This window comes from Archocentrus centrarchus, chromosome 2 (genome assembly GCF_007364275.1).
Source record: "Archocentrus centrarchus isolate MPI-CPG fArcCen1 chromosome 2, fArcCen1, whole genome shotgun sequence".
Classification (NCBI taxonomy): Eukaryota; Metazoa; Chordata; class Actinopteri; order Cichliformes; family Cichlidae; genus Archocentrus; species Archocentrus centrarchus.
Window position 1 is genome coordinate 22,570,947 of NC_044347.1, and position 25,619 is coordinate 22,596,565.

At 46.3% G+C, this 25,619-nt stretch overlaps 2 protein-coding genes across 3 annotated transcripts in view; one reads left to right on the forward strand and one right to left on the reverse strand.

The window, feature by feature from the left end:
• Positions 1-4,787: 4,787 nt before the first annotated feature.
• On the reverse strand, positions 4,788-25,335 carry LOC115791103 (male-specific lethal 3 homolog). 2 transcript variants are annotated; one of them, XM_030745220.1, is made up of 14 exons: positions 25,273-25,335; positions 13,075-13,157; positions 12,778-12,873; positions 12,449-12,543; positions 12,269-12,366; positions 11,945-12,073; positions 11,179-11,336; positions 10,482-10,640; positions 10,142-10,377; positions 9,934-10,023; positions 8,424-8,533; positions 8,101-8,200; positions 7,927-8,011; positions 4,788-5,932 (listed from the first exon to the last, which is right to left on the reverse strand). In XM_030745220.1, coding segments are annotated over exons 3-14 (1,362 nt in total). In that variant the 5' UTR covers positions 12,780-12,873; positions 13,075-13,157; positions 25,273-25,335; the 3' UTR covers positions 4,788-5,832. The 2 variants fall into 2 exon arrangements, with proteins under 2 accessions (XP_030601080.1, XP_030601071.1); XM_030745211.1 differs by lacking the exon at positions 25,273-25,335 and adding an exon at positions 15,047-15,297.
• Positions 24,466-25,619, forward strand: part of LOC115791091 (rho GTPase-activating protein 6) — a 97,481-nt gene continuing 96,327 nt past the window's right edge. The window contains exon 1 of the mRNA XM_030745191.1: positions 24,466-25,400. Within this exon, the coding sequence (XP_030601051.1) occupies positions 24,924-25,400 (477 nt within the window). The 5' untranslated portion in view covers positions 24,466-24,923. The remainder of the gene's footprint in view (positions 25,401-25,619) is intronic.

Here is a 25,619-nt window from a genome sequence, read left to right on the forward strand (position 1 = left end):
CTCCTAAATTAGATAAGGGAATGGAAGAGAACTCTTATTGGCCAAAAGCGTCTCACTCTTTTCTTTTTATAGAATAGAGTGAAGAGATGAGCAGAAAGTCAAAAGACCAATCAAAGGGAACATTAGACAAAAGAGATTGGGATGTGGATGTGAAGTCAGGATGAGAAAACCACTCAGGGGCCAAGGAAGGAGTGAGATACGGAGATAGGAGAGTGGGATGGAAACACAGAAGCCGGCCGCTGCAGATGGAAGGGCCGAATGCAAATAAAAGAAGAGGCACATTCAGGTGAAAGGTATCGGGCAGCAGCACTTACAAGGTGATAGCTCACATCTCATTATACCCCATTTCCTCCACTAACAATTGAATCATGTGGTAAGCTGATAGAGTCAACGCTGGATGGGAAATCGAATTGAGATGCTTGAACTGGTGGCTTCTGTGGCTACATGATAGCAGCAGGGAAGAGAGTGCCGTCTTGGGTTGCACTGATAAGCGGTTCATTACAAGAAGTCTGGCCCAGTCCAAATGCAATTAAGGTTCACCACTGAAACCCATTAGAACCCTGATATGGGGAAGCCAGTTTAGCCAGTTACTTCTAGAGCACCTGTGGGAAAAGAGCATAGCTCTGCAGACAGTAAAGATGTGTTTCTGTATTGAAGAGGCACACAAACTCCCATTTTTTATTCAACTTTTCACAGTGCTGTGCAGCTGCAGGTTACACAACAGAAACCGGGCCAATAAAAACATTTGTATTACTTTACATTACCCAGTATGAAGCATCTCGAGGATGTATTATCAGTCTTCTAGAGATCTATGTAACACCAGCAGCCTAAAAATGAAAATTTTATGTGGATGTACGAAGACATTTCATCGGGAAAAACAGAACCTAGAATTTCAGATCGGAGTAAAGCATTAGATGTAGGTTTTTACCTTGTCTAAATAATTACATATAAATGCATTACAATAGCAAAAAATATTAGAGGAAAGCATGTTGGGTAATATACTGCCACTCATTTCCACAAAGAAAGCCAAATCATCAGCTAATCTAGCTGCATCATCAATATCTGCTAATAATTTCCAGATGTCTCATGCTTCCGATGCATGATGCATTCTTACCTTCAAGTACAGTGTGTAAAGTCTCACCGCAAACTACCAGTAGATTACAGATTGCAGTCAACTGAATTCTGTTTTCTTACCCCTCCCAATTCCAATGAGTAATCTTAGCTATGGTGGCCACTGTAGGACAGACACATTTTAGTTAGCCGAGAGATCCAAAATGTTAAATTCAGACTGTAGTCCGTGATGGCCGTTCATCTGTAGTGAGTGTAGACAGTCAGTCTGCGGTTAACCTCAGCTGTGAGGTGTTCATGTCCATTTACTCTGGAAGAGGCTGTAAAACTTTGTAAAAGGAGTCCGATACCAGCGAACGAGACAGTGAAAGTGTGATCTTTAGGACACTTGAGCCTAACGTTAGCTGGCATGATGTTAGTTTATAGCAGCTGCTGCTGTCGTTTAGCCGGCTCGTCCTCAGCTGTCTGGAGACGGGAGTGCCGCATGTCTGATCTGCTGACAATAAGTAACTGCGACAATATCTGATGTACTACGTATGTGACCGGTCTCTCGCAACATGGGGGCCTCAAAATCTGGAATTTATCAAGAGTCACAGATCAATTAAAACAGCTGCTCTCTATATTATCAGGTTTGCTCCACATTTCAGAATCTACACAGGCCCACAGACAGTCCATCGGTGGAGCCACACAGACTTGTCTGTAAGGGGTTGTTACTGGAGTCCAGTTCTACTGAGGTTGTGTTACTCTGAGTTTATAAACCTTCAGTTAATTATCCCCAAACAGCATTGGTTGTCACACATTCCAAGGTAACATGCTACTGTAAAATCATGGACTGAACTAAATTCAGTTAAATTCACTTAAGTTATTAAACAACTATGGCATTATTTACATATGTTCTTAAATCACATGATGGGAAGGATTCATGCTTGTGTTTAGACTTGTGCAAAAATCATCTGACTAATTCCTGTGGAGGAAGAAGGAATGGGTAGAGCAGTATACTACTTTCAGGGAGCGGCGATATAAACAGTACTTTTATTCTTAAAGCACAAACTTGAGAATATAATGCAAACTGCACCTCGGCCAGGAACAGCTATACACTGCTGTGTGCGCACAGCACCTACAAAGACATAATGCTTCAACACAAAAACTAAAGCAAAGAACCCCAGACCCAGAATGAGCACGCAAAGTGCTTTTTGGATCGATTTTCACTGTCTTTAATGTCCATTCTTTTTTCATATTTAAACACAAAGAAAAATCTTGGACGTGCCCTCATGAAGACAGGTTAAAGCACCAAATATTGGCACAAAGTTTCCCCTAAGGTTTATATATAAACCTACAAAAAGGAGGACAAAAGTAGCAAGATTTCTTTCTTAGAGGCCTAATAAATAAAATAAATATGATTTACTTTAAAAAGTAATGTGTAATACATTACTTTCTTTGAGTGGCAACCCAAAAACTGTTCCTATGACGGCAAGACGATCAGTTATGACCCAGCGGTAAAAATCATAATCGAACCATATTTCTAAAACTCTCACAGGTGAGCCGCCTCACACAGAGACAGTTTGACTGTTAAATATTTGCTACACAGTGGCGTCCCTCAGGCTCAGGATTCTATTGCACATGGACATTTCAGTGTTTATCATAAACAAAAAGTTTTTAATAAACTCTGTAAGCAACACAGATATGGGCTCAGAGTTTCATGATTTGTGGTGGGAATTTCCAGCACAGTGTTGTAGTGGTTAGCATCGTCACCTCACAGCAAGGCCTTGGGTTTGTGTGGCGTCTTCTCCCTGTGCCTTTGAGGGTACTCACCAGAGGGGTATGCTATGAAGGAAGGTCAACATGGCCAGGCTTTCAGCTTCAGGCTCTGCGTGCGCTCACAAAAAAAGGGTGTTTCACACGTCACGTGATTCCTGTTCTGCACAGAAACGATGCCCGTGAGTGCCGCCTACTCCAAACAGAGACATCGGGTGATGATAAAAATCTATAAAGAGCATAAATGTTACAGTAAAAGGCAACACTGCAGCAAATAAGAGCTTGATGCTGCAGAATTTTAGGATTTAGTGCAAAGCTCTAAGACAAACATTTTAATTTGAGTTACTTATATTAACGCTGAATGTGCTTCTCTCCATGCTGCTGCTTATTTCTAAGATGACAGCTGCAGGTTAGAGCTCTGAAACTTTAGACTGGATTCATTTCAACATTACAGCTTACTGTCTCAGAGCCGTGGAAATCACTTCAGTTTGTCACCAGATCAAAGTGAAATTTATTTTACCGATTGAACAGGTATTCTTGGTGATAAATAGCCTGATCAATTTTCTAATCCATCTTCTAGAGTTCAATTCCAGCAGTGTACAAGAGTAGAACCAAGTATGACCAATTGAATGCAAATCCCAGTAACAATCTGACGTTTACACTGCTCTAACATTACAGCTGGGCTTCATTGTGATGTTGATAAGGGACGACTTAACAAGTCGCACATATAAAGTGTATCAGCCCCAGCAGAGACTCTACACTGCACTTAAAACATGCTGTAAATAACAGAATTAGTGGAAATGTGGCGCTTCCAGCTAATTTCCCAATCAGGTTAAGTGTCCAGCACAGGTTAAAAGAGCCTCTATCATAAACACAAAAAACTTTTAAGCTCAACACAGCATTCTAACCCATTAATCTCACTTCATGGTACACCCTTCGGGTATTCTGGCTTCTTCCAACAGTCCAGCCCACCTCCCTCCTCCTGACAGCTGAGATATGAATTGGACACCCAGAAGAAAATGGGTGGGATTTTTCTGTTTTTGAATACACAGTGGCACCTGTAGGCTGACTGCAAAGTTTAACGCAACCCCTGGTAACATACAAATATGATATTCACACTAAAACTGGAGCACAGAGGGAAAGAAAGACAAAGTCTTAAGAATGTCGGCAGGTCAAAGTGTAGTGCTTTTAAATAATTTAAATAAAAGCTTGCGGACTGCGGTCTTAACGTGTTTTGATAATATCACTTTTTGGTAACCCTGGTGAACTCATCCTTTAAATCCACTGAATTATCTGGTGACATTTCTGATGTTGTGACAAATATTTCCAACTCTGTCCGCGGTGTAATCGAGTGGCGTTTCACAGCAGCCTGCTCTAACAGGCTCCCATACTGGAACATATCAAAACTGCCAAAAACACGACCACCTCCTGGCACTCAGAGACTCATCCATATCCAGCAGACATTGATCAGATCAACATCTCGGCTGGCCCACTGCTCCCCAGAGCAGCAGTGGCAGTATCGCACAGCATCTCCAGCTACTGTGGTGCTTTTTCTCACTGCCATTTTAAATCGCCTTTGCCACGAGCGTCAGTGGTGCCACATTTATACAAACAAGTAGCAGGAAATTCAATAAGGGCTGCTTTTAGGTTGCTGTAAGACAGAAAAGTCATGTTGACAGAAACAAAATGTCAGGCTGTGGCAACAACTTCCACTGCTTAAATTTAAATCATCTATTGTGCGCTGACAAGCAAGGTCGAGGCGGCTGATAAAAATTCTCTTGTCTACGTCCAACTTTAAAGTGCTCCATCACAATCCACTTGCACGCTCCCGGCTAATTCATCTTACACTGAAAAGCACAAAGGCGGCGCACAGCAGAAGCGGCTCACACACAAAACTGGCAGGAGCAGACAGCCTCGCTGCCTCGTGCTTATGTAAATAAGCTGCAACGCTTAAGAAAATGTCTTTATTTAAACTGAACAGGGCTGGAAGGAAACAAAACTGAATGAAACAGAAAATTCAGACACTCTGTGCATAGCATGAGAGCTCAAACAGAATTTGAGGTATTACTGGAGTGAACCAGCGGTGTACTTTGAAAAATAACATACTGGTGGACAGACATTTTGTATTTATTTACATGTTCACAATGTCATGAGTAAGCAGCTCATTGCTTTTGCTGCATTAAATAGTACGTGCATGAAATTCCCAACTGAACCGGTCTGAAAACAGTCCTCACAGCCTCGGGGTCGTTAAGAATACCTGTTAACTGAAGATGGACAAAACAGAACTTTCTTAAACACCACTGCATTTTAGTCTTACTGACAGGAGGGCAGACAGTAAAAAAAGATGACTGACAGTTAGCAGGCATGCAAAGAAAACAGAAGTGAGACGAAGCAGGAAAGTAGAAGAAAAACTCTTGGGACACTGAATAGACCTTAAAACTTCCAAGAACCTAAAGAAAACAGTCCTGAAGGAAAGTTCTTGAACAGTCCGTGAATTAGAGCGGCTCAGCGAAAGCAGAAAAACACTGAGGATAGAGCGAGTCCTACTGTAGCTGCAGGGCACTCGTATCCAGAAGCTTGGTGGCAGCGCTGCATAGGAAGCCATGACTAAGCTTCCAAACAGGCAAATCTGCAAACAGAGCCCTTGTGAGTTTCCCAAATTCGTTCGCTGGGAATGCAGACAGACAGAGCTTGGTAATGGTGTTCGCTTCTGCTCAACAGACAGGCCACAATATTCCAAAACTACAGCTCCGAACTACAGTGAGAAGAAAGTGAGGCTTCGCTTGTTAGTAGTTTTCTAAGATTTCAGTCTTTCCGAGGGTTACGAAAAGGTGGCCAACACAAGCCAATCGACACGCCTCGGCATAAACCAAAGCAAAGCAGTACGGGGCGGCCTCACACAGTGCGTGGGTTAGTGGGACGGCAGAAGCAAATGTTCCACAATCCAACACCAAGAAAATTAATGTTTGGGCTAGAGGTGACAAGCAAAAGGGGGGGGGGGCGTCTCCTTCAGTAAACCGGCCTCGGTTGTTTCATGCTGTAGTGGGCCTCCGATGCTGACACATATGCAGACTCTGGAAAAAAATCCTCATTGAACTCGGCCAGAAACCTAAGAGGGAGGGAGGGAGGGAGGGCAGAGAAAGGTAACAAGAAAAAGATCACTTTAAATATTCCATATTTTCTCAGATGAATGAAGATGACATGACAGGCTTACATGAAGCAACAATAGTCTGTTGACATCAGTTTTCCTGGATATCCCTGGCTATATTCCACATAAATCCCAAACCCAATTGCCTTCTGCCCTCAACTTGGAGTATACCCTTTGGAAACACCCCCAACCCTGTAAAAAAGGAAAAAAAAAAAAAAGAACAATTTCTATAATGCCACCAAATAACCAATCACTATGACAGAAAGACCAAAAACATGACTGACCAACAGCCAAAGAGGGGAAAGAGTGAAAAAATACCCCCCCCCCCAACAAATCTAATCAGCGGCAAGGGAAACTAATCTGGAATCTTCTTAGTATCCGCCACTCAGCCAAATCCTCTAAATCTTGCCATCTCATCTTAGCTCCACCGGCCTTCCTAATCTCAATGCAAACAAATTATCCTCATCAGAGCAGAACTTAAGAAATAAACAAACTAATGGGACAATGAAGGGAAAGAGCCCCACACCGAGGAATCCAAGTACGACTTGATTCTTTGTTTTAAAGTTTATACACAGATGAGATCTGTATTAATATTTGTTGCTCTGTAAAGATTGTTCTGGGCTCTTTTGGGCCAGAAATTCAGGCCTCATCATTTAGTAGCCATTGTAGGTGTTAGATCAGGAACACCACAACGAAACACAGGTACATATGCATAATGTGTCACACATGCACACCCACACTTAATCATAATCATGCTTGCAGAGAAAGGGAGAGAGTGAGAGATCAACTGTGGCCAAATCCCAGAATGCAATGCACTTCAGTCCCTGCAACATCAATCAGTTTTTGCCCGCTCGGCACAATCTGCCACAAGGCTGATTACAGAGTAGGGGGGGGGGGGAAAGCAAAGTTTAAAAAAAAAAAAAAGCCTCTATGTCAGTTTGTGGCCAGCGTCCCACCAAGTCTCCAACACGGTGAACATATTAATTAGATACAGAGAAAACATGTCAGTGTTTGCTGTGCTGCATACCACAGATCCTGTCTGCAGATAAACTGCAAAAGGTCCCATTTTACAGAATGATGGTCCTTTTTTTCAGGGGAGGGGGGGGGGCAACAGTGATGGTCCAGTGCATTAAAGGACTTTCTGCACGTTTACCCTACTACTGATGATGGTGCACAAAAATGCTTTGCCAAGAGGAACAGCCCACGCTTCAGGTATTTTATTCAGTATTATGGTCGCATGCTGACAATGATGCTTCTGAGACAAACAAAAATATAAATAAAAACAACAATCTGGTGAAGGCGATGTATTCCGTGACTTGGATGAGTGCTTTAATCCCTTCATGCTGCGCGCCACCCTCTTGTCGCCTCGTCCGACAAACTGACCGACTCTCAGCGGACCCTTTAACGATTATTGTGGCACTGGTTCAGCCCACATCTATTCATAAACACTTTTCACTTGAGTGATGGAATAAAAAGGTAATGCTGGCTCTCAGAGTCAGATTTGTTCCTGTTCCCGCTCCGTGCTGAGCCCAAGCTGCTGGCTCCACAGCACTGCTTGATGGCAAAAGGCGGCACTGCGTGCGTTTGATTACAGAATGAGAGGACCTAAATCCCTCAGGTTTGGGACCGGCTGAACTGAAGATCGCTAGGGAGGATTTAAAGATTAGACTGTGGAGCTTGTGTAACACCCACTCATCTCCCTCCCTCCAACACGTGCTCTCTCTCTCTCTATCACTCCAGCTCTCCCCTCCATGTTCTCATTTACTTACTCCTTTCCTTTCTTTTTTCATGTTTTTCCAGTTATGTTGGTGCACTGATAACTTGTCTATCTCCATTGTTGTAGTTTTAGCTGCACTCAGCGTGAATCAGGTTTGATTTTTAAGGACAATTGTTCCTCAATATTTTAGTGTCTTTAAAATCATGACAATGTCTCCTAACTAACAATAACCGATTACCTGAGGAACTGCTCCAGATGTTTGATCAGGGCTCGGAGATTCCTCTCAGGGAGCTGCATTTTCCCCAGAATCTCAGGAAGCTTCACTAAAAGCCAAGCAAAACAGGGATTATGGGAGTGTTTGAGAATGGGATGAGGCTAGTAACAAATCTATGTCTGAACTGATAAAACCGACCGAAGAGCCGCAAAAGGTGCTGTGACCCATAAAGGTAGGAGGGCGGAGGAGGCTGGTCAGTCAAAGGGTAATTATCAGGAGTCAGCTTCCAGCTCAAAACCTGGTGGACAGAGCAAAAGGAAACAAATTAAGTGTAATTTAGCAGACTTGTGAGCGTACCATTGTAAAATATTTTCAGAAGTCCACACACTGGATAAGTCCTTCTGCCAACTGATTAGTGCACACAAATACACACCAGCAAATTATAATAAGGGAGCCCCCCATTCACAAAATTATCCTAGCATCCTTGAGCAATTTCCCTTCCAGGTAATCAGTTTCATCACCTCATTGAGCTCGTTGTTTCTGCGGCTCTCCAGGCCGTGGAAAGGGCCGCTTCGCTCTTTGCTTGGGGTCAAGGGCAACGGGGAAGAGGAGCCACTGTGCACTGGAGTTCCTGCACGACACGGAAAATTTAAAAAATTTTTTAAAATTATTATTAAAGAACATTACCAGAAAGACATCAGCTGTTTCAGTCATTTCCATATTTGCACAGCAACTTACTGATAATCAACAAAACAACTCAAAGGCAAGGGTTAACACCATTTTAAACTGCTAACCTATAAGGAGAGAAAAGCTCACTGACAAGAGAGGAAGACTGCGGGGAGGATAGCAGCAGGATAACACCATCTACTGGACTAAACTGGTTACTGCAAAAACAAACTTATCACTTCACTGAACGCAATACTGTATATTTACAGGAACTGCATTATTTTGATCTTCACCCAATTAGGAAACATGGCTGCAATTAAGCCTGCACTGAGGACCCCCCCCCCCCCCTTCTGGAAGTGAGAGCAATTATACAAACCTACCCCTGACAAAAATCAATCAATCTGCATCTCTGAGGAAAAGACAAAAGGCTTTCAAATTTGGTAGAGAACCCAAACAATCCCCTAGGATTCCCAAACACTTAGCCAAGTTGGGAACTGAAAGCTCCCTTTTAACAGGAAGAGACTTTTGGCAGATCCAGGATCAGGGAGGAGCAGCCATCTGCTGCAACCAGTTGGGGAGGTGAGGAGAAAGAAGACACAAATGAGGAACACAGAGGGAGCAGAAACAAACAAGGTGAAGCTCGAGCTATGGAAAAAGGTGGACAGCGGTTAATGACATGCAATAGTGGCACATAAATCGTGAAGTAAAAATGAAGGGAGCGAAGAAGTGCTCAGTGCATCATGGGAGGAGGTCCGCCATCAGCTTCAGCCTTAAGGTGGTAAAACCAGCATAACTACAAGATGGTTCTGGTTCTGAACCTGATCCAGCTCTAACTGTAAAAGCGTTATTGAAAAGGAACGTTTTAAGCCTAAAAGTCAACAGGGTGTCCGCCTCCTGAACCCAGCTGGGAGCTGGTTCCACAGGAGCACAGCATGGGAGCTGAAGACTCTGACTCCCATTCGACTTTTGGAAAATCTTCCAGCTTCTTTAAAATTAGACGGCTGTTAATTTTCTTGACACCAGCTGTGTTTGTCAATGTTAGGGAGGTTTCATCTGCCAAGATGACTGGAACAAAAGACGCTGTTACAGAAGGTAGAAAAGGTCATCTACTAATCGGAAGGTTGGTGGTTTGATGCCTGGCTGCTTCATTCTGTATTTCAAAATATCCTTGGGCAAGATGTTGAACCCTGAGTTGCTTTCTGTTGTGTTCGTCAAAGTGTGAAAGTGTGTGAATGACACATTTGAGTAGAAAAGCACTACATAAAGAACTGGTCCATCTACCCTTACATGGATAATAATGAAGGAATTATAACACTGTGGTAATGTTATGTGAACAATGACTGGCTTAGAGACCAGGGACCTTACTTTTGTCAAGGTTGAGGAAGAACTTGGGCTGCGATGAAGTGTCAACCACACGCCGTTTGAGCTGCGGTGATGCTGTGGCACTGCCTCCACCTGGATCATTAAGTGTTATATTTACAGGTCAAGTTACATTTGTTTATAAAAAGATACAAAAATACTTTATAATGTACACTAAACAGCTCCAAATCCAGGAAGAACTCAAACTCATTACCGCCACTGCTTCCCTCAGCTGGACGGTCACCTCCAGACGTGTTCCTGGTGGAGCGCCTCAGTGACTGCGACTGGTATGAGATGCAGTCCATATCAGGGTGGCGCCGGCGCTTTGGGGTTGGGGTTGGAGCGGTGGGGGTGGTAGTAGAGATGTCGCTCAGAGCTGGCTGGCTGTCTGTGGACTGCGGGGTAGGGGGGTTGTGCCCCAGCGGGCTTGGGCTGCGCTCTCTTTGGGTGCTTTGGAGGAAAAAAAGGCAGAAGAGCACAGCGGTTTAAATGCAGCATCACAACTAGGCAGTGCTTTCTGATGCAGCGCATGTGATTCGTCAAACCACACTTACTTGCTCGAGCAGGGGGAGCCTTCATTCATGGCCAGGAAGACCCTTGAGGAGGTGACCTTTTTGAACTGTGCTTGCTCACTGGGGTAGAGGAGGATCATGGGTAAGGTGAAGTCAAAAGTGATCCTCAGGCCATCAACCATTTCCTTACACAGCTCCTCGCTTCAGTAAAAGGAAAAATAGGTGTAGTTAGTCAGTACCCAGCCCAGGGAAGTGGCTTGAGTGACCTGGAAAACTGCTGGGTGGGGCTTGATGACTATTTCAACTTTGGTCAAGTGCCTTTTTTTTTTTTTTTTTTTTTTTTAAATAGCTGGGAAAAGCACGATAAACAGTGGACTGCTCCTCCCTCAGATATCACCACCAACAAGGTAAAATTTAACAACGCATGGTAAAGGAAACCTGCTGAACGACTGAGCATCAGAATGGGGAAGAAAGGTGATTAAAGCGTCTTTGAACGCAGCACGGATGTTGGTGCCAGACTGGCTGGTCTCACAGTATTTCAGAAACTACTGGGACCCCCCCCCCACAACCATCTCTAGGGTTTACAAGGAATGGTGTGAAAAGAGAAAATATCCCGTGAGTGCATATTTTATCAAGTATTAGGCCATGTCTCAGTTATAATCCCCATTAACCATTTTCTATTGGGCACATGGAAATTAAGACTACTTGGTTCAAATGTTTAAAGAGTGTGAAGACTAACCTCTTCTCTGGAGGGACTGGCTGCGGACTGCTGTTCTGTGTGGTGGTCTGCTGACGCCTATACCGCTCGTTGGCCATGAATGCTTTGTTGATAGCAAAGTGCTTGACATAAGACTCCAGGATGTGAACGACGTTCGTCTGACAGGGAACCATCACAAGCTGGGACACAAAAACATTCTCCACAGTTTTAATATCTTACAATTCCTTCCAAAAGTCTTATCTTTAAGCGAGAGTTTCAGAAACCTTTAATCTGTGTTCACTTGTGATCTAGCCGTAAAGCTTAAATATCATGCATATGCACAACAACAAAAAAACAATAAGAAAAGCAGGTCCATGATGAACTGCTGACGTTCTGCGTACGCCTTATAGAAAGTTGTGTATGCCTGTGCCTCTTTTCCACTAGCACCCACTCGGCTTGGCTTTTAGGGTTTTCCATTAGGTGGTAGTACTTGCTCCCGAACACTTTTAGTACCTGCTCAGCCGGGGTTCAAGCGAGCTGAGTCGAGCCAAAAATGTGATGTCAGCAGACTGCATGCCACTGATTGGCCAGGGAGTGACATCGCTAGATGAGTCATGAGAGCGACTCCTTTACAAGAATCCCATCATTTGTATCCCATACAAATGGCATCACGGGACTTTCAAATTGCCTTAGTATAACAATCCCATGCACGTTAAGGCAGTACTCAATCGTAATGGAAAACGAGTCAAACTGAGTCAAATCGAGTAGGTGCTGGTAGAAAAGAGGTGTTGGTCTCTGCCGCCTGTACCTTCTTCCTCTTGTTGATGTAGAAGCAGTCATCTTCCAGTTTCTTCTTCAGAACGTCGGGGATGTTTATGTCAACATGAACGATCTTCTCCTCACAGTCCCTCTTTACATTAATGTCTGGCTCAACCCTCTGAAACAAAAATCCACAGACAGGTGATCAATTAAAAACACAATAGGGCAGATTTTCTGTGGCCAAAAAACCCTCTCACAACTATACTTTTCTTCAAGTTAGGCCTGACAATAATGTTAACTAAAATCCTGCAATGTATCGAGCGATAAATACGACCTTGACTCTTGAGATGCCCACTATACTGATCAGCTTTACCATTTTGTTGATATCCTCAGAGAAGGTGCTGTCCCCACTATTTGAAGATTCAGGGTCAGAATCGTCCCCTTCACTGCTTTCTGAAGTTGAAATTAAGCCTAGAGGAAGAACAAGCGGGGCTTAATTTGATTGCTGAGGGAGACTGGGAGCAAAAGACAAAGATACAGAGAGCTTTCTCACATGCGTCATCGCTGTCGTCCTCCTTTGGGAGAGTCTTCAGAGAAGATTTAGTACCAGACTGACGACGCCGCCTCTTTACCCATCCCTTTCTCTTCCTATCACCAAGAAAAAGAAAAGCACAAAGTGTCTCAAACTTTTCTATAGACAGGCATTCAGAGGTCAAACCCAAAACTTGCAGGCAGTGGAATACATCACACTGGACTTGTAGTTTAAATTAGAGGCTTTTTGTTTTTATCCATCTTTCTTATAACCCGATCATCAAGTAACAATGATGTGGGGTTTTTTGACAATTACTTCTAACTCAGTAGATGACTAGGGTGTGAACTTACATGCGACCTAGAGCTTTGCGAGCCAGTTTACGCTGTAATTTACGGTTTTCCTCGGTGTCCCTTAGGACATGATCCTCTGCAGCCCAACGATCCCAGCTACAACAACAGGCATTAAAAAAAAAGAAAAAAAAAGAAATAAAAATGCATGACTTGACAGTAGTGGTGTATATCTGCGTCATACACAAGTTGGCGAAAAGGGAATGTTACAATTGTAAAGTACATTTGCCACGATAGGGTTTTCTTGTAGGTTGCATTCACTCTCCAATCAGAAAAAGAGAAATAATAAAATCTTGTTACCTTCTGTTCCAACCATTGAAGTGAATCAGGTACTTTGGGATTCGTCTTCCATGTTCATCTGTACCTATCAAGACATCAAGGACCTGGAACATGAACAAACAGCAAGTAGAGCACTGTTAAACATCTACCCATAACTTAGCAAGCACATTAGCAACTGGAAGACCAACACAGAGGCTTAATTTAAAAAAAAAGGGCAACGAGCAGGCTCCGTATCACAGTGTACTTTGCTGTAGTCTGCAGGTGGAGAGGCATTGGACACCAGCAAACTGAATAAACTGATCGGGAAGGCTGGCTCTGTGATTGGTTGCAAACTGGACACTGTAGTGTTGAAGCTGTAGTGGAGAGGAGGTCACTGAGCAAACTGTTCTCCATCATGTCTGTGTAGGTTTCACCCAAAACCACTGACTGTAATGACGTAATGACCCACGCTACCTTTCACACCTTGGTGCATGTGATTATGCACATGAACAATAGTGGGTCACAACCACCTCCAGAAGACTATACCTATTGGGGTTTAAATACCTGGGTCTCTCCACCTTTTGGTTTTGAGAACTGAAGAAGCCTTTTGGATAAGAGTTGAAACGTCTTCAAGAAACAAAAACAAGTCCAGTCGCCCTTTTTTCAAGCTCCAGAGGCTGTTCTTCATCATGACCACCCTCTGCACCACTTACTGGACAGGCAGCGGAGCACCTTCTCTAACAGACTGATTCAGCCACAAAGAAAGAAACAGAGTCTTTCGAACCACATGCTACCACCTGCTATAATGCAACAGATCTGTCTGGTCGAGAGGCTCAGCCAGATATCATTATCAAATCACCATCAATTCAATTGCTGCAACAGTAATTTCCCATATATGGGATAAATAAAGCATTTCTCATTTTCACTGGTACTTGTCATCTCATTTTCAGTGTCCAGGTGACAGCAGTCAAAAAGCTGCATCATACTACTCACATTTACACACATTTTGGAGGCGAAATTACTCAGTTTCATTAGTTATTACATGCATATAAACCTAACGTGTAATATTCTCAGCCCATTTCAATTCAAATATAATATATCAAACCATCACACTGTATATTACACTTGCTATTATTATTTTGGAAGTCCGGATTTGACATAACCTAATGCCAGGCTATCAAGGGGTTTTTGACCACAGGAAGTATAGCTGCATAAATACACTGCACCCTGAAACGTTTCGTTATACACCCGTAATTATCTACGTTATAACTATAAACACTTACAGGTTTATCGGCATTAAAAACTAAATATCTACGTTAATTAGCTCCATTCTGACACTAAGAGGTGTTTCCCGAATAATACTTGAAAACAACGAATGCTAACCGCCAGTTAGCCCGGGTTAGCAGCAGCCAGGCTACAATGGTCCGATGACTTTAGCTTTCTACCAGCGTTAGCCTGGCAGCTAGTAAAACAGTCACTAGTCTGGTGGAGAATTTGTGTCACCCGAAACACGCAGTTTTCCAAGCTAGCAAACACTGGACTAACCAGATAAGTGTGTGCAAAGTTAGCAGCGCTTTTGTTTGGTGCGCTGTGTTGACATGAATCTGCTTTGCAGAGCAGCCACCCAGCTGTAACTGCCTCACTGCTCTTTAAAAATGCCTCTACTGCAAACTGAACTGCATGCAATAGAAACTACTTCATGTGAAATTCCTTGTTCAATAGCCTCCTTGACATAAATAAGCCGGGAACGTTACAAAACGTCAAGGTTGTTTACTTTTTTTTAAAATCGTGACCCTGAGCAAGACAAGTCTAATCAAACGCACCCGGAAACCAATGCGATAAACTCAGGAGAAACAGCCACGGTGGTATTGCTGTAATGCATTTTCCTGCGGCCTAAGCAGCCGCCACAAGCTGGACTTAGAGTCCCACACCTTAAAGCATCACCCCTGCTTTCCCCCAGAATGAATTACTCGTTTATACAAAGTGGAAAACGCGACGGGCTGCAAAGCGTTACCTTAGCGTCATACAACACTTTAGCCTTGGTAGGGTCGGGTTCAAAGCACAGGACTCGCTCTCCTTTGTGAAATTGATATTTAAGTCCCCGCGAATTCATTTGTTCATGGCGACGTGTGGGAGAGGAGGCATCGATCTGAACCCTGTAAACCCCTTAACCCTTTCCTTGCCAAACTCTTTCCTGAGAGGGATCTCCCACCGAAACACACTGTGGAAGGATGGCGCTGTTGTGGGATGAAACGGTGTAGCCTTCCCGCTGCTGCTTCAGCTGCTTTCACGACCGCTCGTAATTTCTCCACGTCGAGACAGCGTGGACCGCTGCGGGTTGCGCACTTTCTTGTGGATGATCGGCCCACAGTTAAGACGGCGAGTTAAGCGCATTTATCAGTAGGATACACAACGATTTTTCCGCCATACGCGTTCATTACAAAATCAAGCTCGAAATACAGGATCGTGCACGTGAATTACCGCAGAATTACAAGTTCTACCACAAAAAGTTCCGAGTGACAATGAAGGCAGCATACAAATCCGAGACGGGATTGAGTGAAATGGCCTTTCGAGGACGCCATACAAGTGGTGTATTTTCATAGAGTCGCCAGAAGATGACAGTATTTAAATACAAAAAAATATCCCAACCAAACCGGATTTCTTACTGTAGAAAATTTGGCTTTGTGGCAGCTGCATTACTCAGAAAGCTTCGGGACTGACACACTAGTTAAAGAATGAGGACAGTGTACAAACGCTTTCCTAACGGGTTTCCACTCAGCTGACTGATATCAATGATTGGGTAGTTTTAAAGCAAATGAAAACAAATGCAAAAACTGTATCAAATATCACTCACTCGATTAATTCCTCCAAGGTATAGTCTACTTCAGGATCTAAAAATGCTATATAAGTGTTGCAGAAACAAAGGGAAAGACCTGAACTAGGTCCGATGTTAGTCGCAATCAATCCAGGTGTGGACTAATTGAGTTGCGATTAAGTCCCGCCCCCCAAAAGGGACAGGAAGTAGGCTTTTTGCATATAAAAAAAAGTATCCTAGGGATGAGATCTCACCAAAGATGAAAGCCACCTGTGTGTTAATAAGTTCTGGATAGTTTAAAACCATATAGCAAATGGCCCCATAATACAACCACCCTTTATCTACAAATTAATGATACACTTTACCAAGGGTGCAGCACATGTTTTTGGCATTTGCAGTCTGGGGAAGGGCACTTTTCCTTGAGGCAAAATCCAGCAGGCTAAATTAAAGTTCTGCAAGTCTCAAGAAGCTAAATTTCCTCGACTGAAAAGGGATGTTGGAGGAACGTGAAATCCACATCGCTCATGAGGTGAAATCTGTGTGTGATGTGCATGTATCAATTTGCAGGCATGTTTAAATAGTTAATAGAAAGAAAAAAAACTAGACCTGTTTTCACTTGTCTGTTGTTACATATTTCAGCAAGTGCATTTCTTTTTTCCTGACCTTGTAACCTTTTCATTGAGGCTTATCTCTCTAAGAGGCTTGAACAATGAAATGTGAACTGATCCCTGGCACAGGAAACCATGTCTGTGTTGCTAAACCTAGACTCATTTTGCTTAAAATGGTTTCAGGGAATGCCGCTCTACTACTGTAGACCAAATATGGACAGCGTGTATATAACGCTGAGCACAACTGACTGATGAGTAGCCCTGTTAATTTCCTCCCATTCCCTTTGACCCCTGAATGCACATATTTTGACAGTTGTGTCAAATGAGTTTCAAATGAAATGTCCTCCACGGTTACATAATTGTAACACGAGCGCAACGATTCCCAGATTTCCTTGAGACTATGATCAAGAGCTTGAACACATCAAAAAGGGGAAAAATCAAGGATTGCTTTAAACTTCTCAGTGATACATATATTCCTGTTGCTTTTGGAAGCAGTCACAAATACACAAGCTGTATGTTCAGGGCAACAATGCTCCTTCTACTAGTGTATAAAAATGGATGCCAGCCCACAGACACTCATATCTGATTATTATTAGTGCTAAACAATACTAGAATTTCACTCACCATAACTGAACACTTCTTGGGTGGGCTATACCACACAGAAAATTCCATTAAAATGCTCCAAGAGGCACCAGTAGCACAAGCACAGTGGGGAGGTCCAGCTCAGTGACTCGAATTAGTGGAAGTGAGGCCTAGCGAGCAGCTACTGACCTGCCAATCAAAGCAACCGCGGCCTTAAGCTTAAGCCTTGCTAGCATGACTGCAGTAATTATTATACGCTATATATTATAGCTGTAGAAGAAAATAATTTATTTACTTACATGGAGGCCAAAACAGTTTTTGTACCAGGCTGTGACCATGCTTTTATTTAATGCTGTTAAGTTAGGCATTTTAATGTGGGAGTGTATGGGGTTTGACACGCTTTTGAAGGCAGCCTCAAGTGGCCACTAGAGAAACTTCTGCAGTGGATTTTTAAAAATCTTGCTGTTTTTGTAGCTTCAATTTACAGATGTCCCCAAAACATGCCTCAAGTTACTGTTATGAAAAAAAGGTAGCTATAAGCATACAGTCGCTGTATATTTATGATTCTGCTTGTCCCCAGTGTGTGTCACAACTGAGATGGAGAAGACACACAGGCGGTAATTGATGAGAGCAGAGTGCAAGTTTATTTACAGTGAGAATGTGTGAAGGGAAGCAGGTCCGGGGATTTTGTGGGAAACAGCTGGTGGCGAGCGGCGAGCAGAGAGGCCAAGGGGGGGAGGAGAGGCCAGGCAGGTGAGTGAGCAGGCAGGTGGAAAGGTCCCGAGGATCAGCGGTGGCACGGCGTGGAACGGCGTGGCGAGCGGAGAGCAGGATTTTCAGGGAGCGAAGGCAGGAGCCGACACGGAGATCTGGGGAAGGCGAACAGCGAAAAAACAGGTAAGCTTGGGAATACACGACAGGAAGTCACTGAAGGAGCCGACACTAACTTGGAAGTAGTCAATGATCCAGCGACGAGTGAATGTCCGCTGGCAGCTTAAGTAGTTCCACCTGATGCCTTGATCCATCACAGGTGTGGTGGAGCCACGCCCACGTATCTGCCCAGAGGTGGAGACGCCTGAAACCCCTCTCCATCTCTGCTGGACAGCCAACAACTCACACACACAAAAAACACAGGCCGGCCCTCCCTGGGTTATGACAGTACCCCCCCCTCAACGGGAGCCTCCAGGCGACCGAAACTTCTCTGGATACCGTCTCCGGAAGTCCCGCACCATGCCTTTATCCAAGACGTTAGCCTGGGACACCCAGGACCGTTCCTCAGGACCGTAGCCCTCCCAGTCCACCAAAAACTGGTAACCGCGCCCACGGCGACGTGCGTCCATAAGGCGACGGATAGTGTAGACCTGCTGGCCGTCAATAATCCGAGCGGGGGGAGGAGAACCAGACGGGGGGCACAAAGGACTGGAGGAGACAGGTTTGAGTTGCGAAACATGAAAGACGTTGTGGATGCGCATGTTACGAGGCAACTTTAGACAGACAGACACAGGATTGACAATAGACTCAATCTCGAACGGCCCAAGGAAGGTTGGAGCGAGCTTCCGAGACTCCACACGCACTGGAACATTCTTAGTGGACAGCCATACCTGCTGACCCGGCTGGTAGTCTGGTGCAGGGGTCCGGTGGCGATCAGCAATCCGCTTGTTCCGCTCTTTGGTCCGGAGAAGAGCAGCGTGGGTGGCCTTCCATACCCGACGACAGCGACGAAGGTGATGTTGGACTGAGGGAATGGTGAGGTCCTCTTCGATGGCAGGAAGGAGAGGTGGTTGAAAACCCTGAGCAGCTTCAAACGGGGACATGCCCGTGCCGGTGGAAGAGAGAGAGTTGTGCGCGTACTCAATCCAAGGTAGATGAGAGCTCCAGGTGGCCTGATTGGAAGATGCCACGCACCGCAAAGCTGCCTCTAACTCCTGGTTGGCACGTTCGGTCTGGCCGTTGGTCTGTGGATGGTAACCAGAGGAGAGGCTCACCTTAGCTCCGAGGGATTCGCAGAACGCCTTCCACACCCGGGATGTGAATTGGGGCCCCCGATCGGACACTATATCTTCAGGAATTCCATGTAGTCGGAAGACATGGTTGGTCAGGAGTTGTGCTGTTTCCAGGGCGGAAGGAAGCTTGGGCAAGGCGATGAAGTGAGCTGCCTTGGAAAAACGGTCTATGATGGTCAGGACAACGGTATTCCCTTCTGAAGGAGGGAGGCCAGTGATAAAGTCCAGCGCTATGTGGGACCATGGTCGCTTGGGAGTAGGCAGCGGCCTAAGGAGACCAGAGGGAGAAGACAACAATGGTTTATTCTGTGCACAGACACTGCATGCTGCCACGTACTCACGGGTCTCCTTGATCAGCGTGGGCCACCAAAAATAGCGCTGGAGAAAGGAGACCATGCGATTAGCTCCGGGATGACAGGTGAATCTAGCTGTATGTGCCCACTGCAGAACCCGGGCCCGAACCTGGGAGGGCACATAGAGGCGATTGGGGGGTCCGGTGCCAGGGTCTGGTTCGGCCTGGAGAGCCGCTCGAACGGCGGACTCGATCTCCCAGGTGAGGGTGCCGACAACGCAGGAGGGAGGCACGATAAACTCCGGCTGGACAGAGTGGTCCGAGGAGCAGAATTGTCGAGATAAGGCGTCGGGCTTCACATTCCGTGACCCAGGCCTGTAGGAGATGGTGAAGTTGAAGCGAGTGAAAAACAAGGCCCACCTGGCTTGTCGCGCATTAAGGCGCTTAGCGGACCGGAGATATGCCAGATTCTTGTGGTCCGTCCACACCAGGAATGGATGGGTCGCGCCCTCCAGCCAGTGCCGCCATTCCTCCAAAGCCAACTTGATGGCCAACAGTTCCCGATCCCCCACATCGTAGTTCTGCTCAGCTGGCGAGAGGCGACGGGAAAAAAAAGCACAGGGTCGAAGGCCACCTGTGGCCTGTTGAGAAAGGACTGCCCCCACTCCCACGTCGGAAGCATCCACCTCCACCACGAAGGCCCTGGACAGGTCAGGCTGGATGAGAACCGGAGCGGAGGCGAACCGATTCTTCAGAAAAGAGAAAGCACCAGCCGCAGCCGAGGTCCACCTGAAAGGCAACTTGGGAGAGGTGAGAGAAGTAAGAGCATGGGTGATGGTGCTAAAGTCCTTAATGAAGCGGCGATAGAAATTAGCGAATCCGAGAAAACGCTGTAGCTGTTTCCGATCCGATGGCTCGGGCCAATCCAGAACCGCCTGTACCTTAACCGGGTCAGCTTCCAGTCGCCCCTTTCCAATGATGTAACCCAAAAAGGAGACAGACTCAACGTGAAATTCGCACTTCTCTCCTTTCACAAACAACCGGTTCTCCAACAGCCGCTGCAACACCAGCCGAACGTGCTTCCTGTGCTCCTGCAACGAGGGAGAGAAAATCAGGATGTCATCCAAGTAAACGAACACAAAGTGGTTAATGAAGTCCCTAAGGACGTCGTTAACGAGGGCCTGGAACACTGCCGGGGCATTGGTCAACCCGAAGGGCATCACGAGGTACTCGAAGTGACCGAGATGGGTGTTGAAAGCTGTTTTCCATTCATCTCCTTCTTGTATGCGAACGAGATGATAGGCGTTCCGGAGGTCCAGTTTAGTGAAGACGGTCGCCCCCTGTAGGAGCTCAAAAGCGGAGGTGAGGAGTGGCAGTGGATACTTATTACGAACAGTGATAGCATTGAGGCCCCGGTAGTCAATACAGGGGCGGAGAGACTTGTCTTTCTTTGACACGAAGAAGAATCCAGCGGCCATGGGAGAAGTGGACGGCCGAATGAGGCCAGCTGCCTGGGCTTCGGTAATATACCGGTCCATGGCGTCCCGTTCATGCTGAGAAAGGCTGTAGAGTCTGCTGGATGGATAGGGAGCCCCAGGCACGAGATTGATGGCGCAATCGTAGGGTCTGTGAGGAGGCAAAGAGACGGCCCGGTCCTTACTGAACACCTCAGCCAGATCGTGATAGGCTGAGGGCACCCCAGACAGATCGGATTTTGTCTCCCCCCTGGGCGTGGACGAGCGGTTAACAGAGGGCGTGGCGGACCGGAGACAATGCTGGTGGCACCGCTCGCTCCACCCTGCGATGCTTCGAGTTGTCCAATTGATATGGGGGTTATGCAACTGTAACCACGGAAAGCCAAGGACGATGGGAGTCTGTTGTGAATCAAAAAGAAAAAATGACAACTGTTCTGAATGGTTACCCGACAGGGTGAGGGAGAGTGGCTGGGTCTTGTGAGTGATAACAGAGAGAGCAGCGCCGTCCAGTGCCGAGACCCGGAGCGGAGTGGGCAAGGCTATGGATGGAACATCCCACTGCTGGGCGAGGGCGGAATCCATAAGATTTTGCTCAGCCCCAGAATCTATTAATGCCAACGCCGTGTGGGAACCGGAGGGAAGCACAAGCTTTGCCTGGAGCGTGAATCTCGGCAGGGAGGAACAAGAGTTAAGTTGGCCCGCCAGTACCCCCACCTTTACTGACGGACACGACCTTTTGGGCGAACAGGACAGGAAGCGATGAAGTGACCCATCTTGCCACAATACATGCATTCCCCTGCCTCCCATCTCCGTCGTCGTTCCAAAGCAGACAATCTGGCCCGTCCAAGCTGCATGGGTTGCTCCTCCGCGCCACCAGGAGTCGCCGTGCGCCTGGCGTCATCCTCCGGGGATCCTCTCCGGTCACCGGAAGCAGCGCGGTGAAAGGCATGCTGGGAGTCGTAGTTGCCCGGGGTCCGCCGAGCTCTCAGGCGATCGTCTAGCCGAATACACAGTGAAATTACCGCCTCCAGAGAAAGAGGTAAATCGCGGGTTGCAAGTTCATATTTGAGGTCGTCACTAATGCTATTCAAAAATACTCCTCTGAGCGCTCTCTCCTCCCAGCCGGCTTCCTCGGCGAGAATGCGGAAGTCCACGGAAAAATCCGCCATACGCTGTCTGCCCTGCCGCAGATTGACCAATCTCTGAGCCGCAGCCTCGGGGCAGGATCCCTTGTCAAAAACTTCCTTAAAGCGAGACAGGAAAGTGGGGAAAGACAGGTCGGGGTTACCTCGTAAAACAGCGTGCCCCCACTCCAACGCCCGTCCCCGGAACAGGTTGACCATAAATCCAATTTTTGCGCAGTCTGAAGCGTAGGCGAGTCTTTGCTGTCTGAAAACTAGTGAACACTGAGTTAGAAATCCTCCACACTTCCCTAGCTCACCATGGAATACCTCAGGAGTGGGCAGGGCTTTCTCCGGTGTTCCGGTGGCTTCGGATGCGGAGGCTGACACTACCGACGGTGCCGGCGGCGGGGCAGATGAATCGGGCTGGTGAGGCATGGCAGATAACACCGTGGGTTCCAACATACCCCGTAAGTCAGCCAGGTGTTGAGTGGTAGCACTGAGGTGGCTTGTGATCAGGCGAAGCATGTGGTCATGGCGCTGGAGGGTCTCTTCCTGGTTGGCCAAAGTCCTGCTGATGGGATCAGCCTCCGCGGTGTCCGATTGTGGCTGGATCATTCTGTCACAACTGAGATGGAGAAGACACACAGGCGGTAATTGATGAGAGCAGAGTGCAAGTTTATTTACAGTGAGAATGTGTGAAGGGAAGCAGGTCCGGGGATTTTGTGGGAAACAGCTGGTGGCGAGCGGCGAGCAGAGAGGCCAAGGGGGGGAGGAGAGGCCAGGCAGGTGAGTGAGCAGGCAGGTGGAAAGGTCCCGAGGATCAGCGGTGGCACGGCGTGGAACGGCGTGGCGAGCGGAGAGCAGGATTTTCAGGGAGCGAAGGCAGGAGCCGACACGGAGATCTGGGGAAGGCGAACAGCGAAAAAACAGGTAAGCTTGGGAATACACGACAGGAAGTCACTGAAGGAGCCGACACTAACTTGGAAGTAGTCAATGATCCAGCGACGAGTGAATGTCCGCTGGCAGCTTAAGTAGTTCCACCTGATGCCTTGATCCATCACAGGTGTGGTGGAGCCACGCCCACGTATCTGCCCAGAGGTGGAGACGCCTGAAACCCCTCTCCATCTCTGCTGGACAGCCAACAACTCACACACACAAAAAACACAGGCCGGCCCTCCCTGGGTTATGACAGTGTGGCTGTGCAGAGCAGGCATGTTCCAAGTTTCTCTAAAAAAAAAATGCTCATTCAAGTCATGTGTCAAAAAAAACCAAAGTGCATAACATGAAAATAAAAACATGTCCAGCTATCTTCTCTAAGAACCAGTTCGAATTTTAGACAGTCTGACCTGTGAAGCCCTGTAAAAGTTGCAATATTTTGGTTGTCACGGTCCTTTAAAAGGCTGTCAGAGGGTTAAAAGTTGATTTTTCTTTTAAGGTTAAAGTTTGAATTACATTAAGGTTAGGGTTAGTTGTTAAACCTAGGGGTGAGAGACTTGGGAATGCATTAATGTCAGTGACTGTCCTCTCAAAGGTAGCATGTGCCACGCCCCCTACACACAGAGTGGAGCAGGCAGCAGTCACTGCAGAGGAGATGCTAGTAACTGAGAACACTTTTAGCCAAAATACAAGGACGGCTAATCTGAATGACCTCAAACTATGCACTGCGCTTACTAGAGTCCCTATGAGTGCAACCACAAATTCTGAAGCGGATCAGATGAATGATTGGTGAGATGGGTGAAGAACAAACAGGTTAAAAGACAGAGATTTTGCAAATGATCAAACAGACTTATGAACTAATGCAGAATGCACCGTGTATTCTTCTAATTAGGGCTGGTGTGTTCTTGTTCAGCCTGCTTCCCATCCCCCCAGACTGTTTTTAGAAGGGTCAAATCTATCTCAGCTGTTATCAGTGTCATGTCACGCTGTTCTTTGTGTGTGTGTGTGTGTGTGTGTCTCATGCAGTGCAGCTTCATAAGCTCCTTTATCAGCCGGGAGACACCCTCCTCCCCAGACTCCTGCTGTCTCTTTTCATTTTTCCCATACTTTCACACACGGGGCCACACATGCTTCTGCTTTCTCTGTCTCTTACACACACACACACACACACACACACACACACACACACACACACACACACACACACACACACACACACACACACACACACACACACACACAGCCAGTTTAAGTCCTCTTTGGGCATCTGTGTAAACAAATGTCTCATGCACAGGTGTATAAAAAAAGGAACGGGCCTATTAATCCTGGCTCACTTATTGTTTGGCTAATAATAGCACCCTGCAGCCTTTGCTGATAGGTCTATTATTCCCAGACAGCAAGGTGGATTAATAGGAGACCAGGATTAATACTCATCCCCAGCTAAATCATGTCTATCTCTATGCATGACCTCCTTCCTGTCTGATGATTGTCTGTCCTTGCCTTAATTACCCCTGTGGAAATGGGCTTACTAATTACATAAAGTCATCTGACTCACATTTGATGACAGCGTGCAAAAAAGTGGTGCAATTCAACTACGACTGAGGTTAAAATGATACTTTTCTAGGCGCACTTTTACAGCGGAGCTCGGGGCTCACCAACTGGTCATCTTGTGGAGGTGGAGCTGACTTTGCGAACTCATCCATGTGAGTTAAAAACAAAATCCAAATTATGTATTAAATTAACACCAAACATCAAATTGATTGTTAAGCAAATAAGTGAGAAGGCATTCGTCTCAGATTTTCTGAACCCCACCCCCTGAGCGCACTCTCCCCTCTAGCCTTCTCGCTCCGCTCCAGCACAGGAATAATCACCGTGCAGAGGAACACAGAAGAGGAAAGGAAGACTTTCTCTGCATCGCGCAGCGTCTCCACTCAAATGCATCATTATCCAGCTCTTCGTCCACCCAGAACGTCCCTTTAATGGGGCAGCACTGAACTTTTAATTGCTGGGAAGCTTTGCTGAGCAGCGCTAATGTGAGATCTAAACATTAGGAGACATGTCAGCCGCTCAAGGACTTCTAAACAGCGTCTTCTCCTGCTCATCTCCTGCCTCCAAAGCCATAACCAAACGGAGGCTACGTCAAACCCGCAGCCTGGACCCCGCTATCATAAGACATTGCGGTGCCGGGAGCGATGGAGTGAGCGGCGCGGCTGCAGACGCAGGTGCGTCTGCGGAGCGCTTGGCTGTGAAACCTACTTTACGCACAAAGATTCCGGCCCTAAAGGAACCCATAACCCCTTCAATCTCTTCTCCTTCGATACCTTTTGATGTTTCCCCATCCTCCAACTTCCACTTTGACTATGACATAGTTAAGCGTGCCAAAAGGAATACCGCCGGGGATTTACCGTTTATGGTGCGTGGACCCGGTGCGGCGCCATCAGGGAGCACCGGCACGCTGTTCTCCCCGCGGAGGTGGCTCCAGAAGAAAGTGCAGCCGTCCAGCTCTCACGCTTACGTCGTGTGGAAATCAGAGGTAAACCTTCCAGGGAGACACGGTTCTCTTTCGTGGTTTTTTGTGGTTATGAGGGCTTATGCTGCGTGCTGCAGTTGTTATGTTAAACAAGCAAAACAGAATCCTGAATGCATACGCTGTATATCAGATTTATATAGAAGATTTAGGTGCACTCCAACCTATATGAGAGCTCATGGAACAATTAGAAAATTTTTTTCCATACTCTAATAAGGAAGCAAG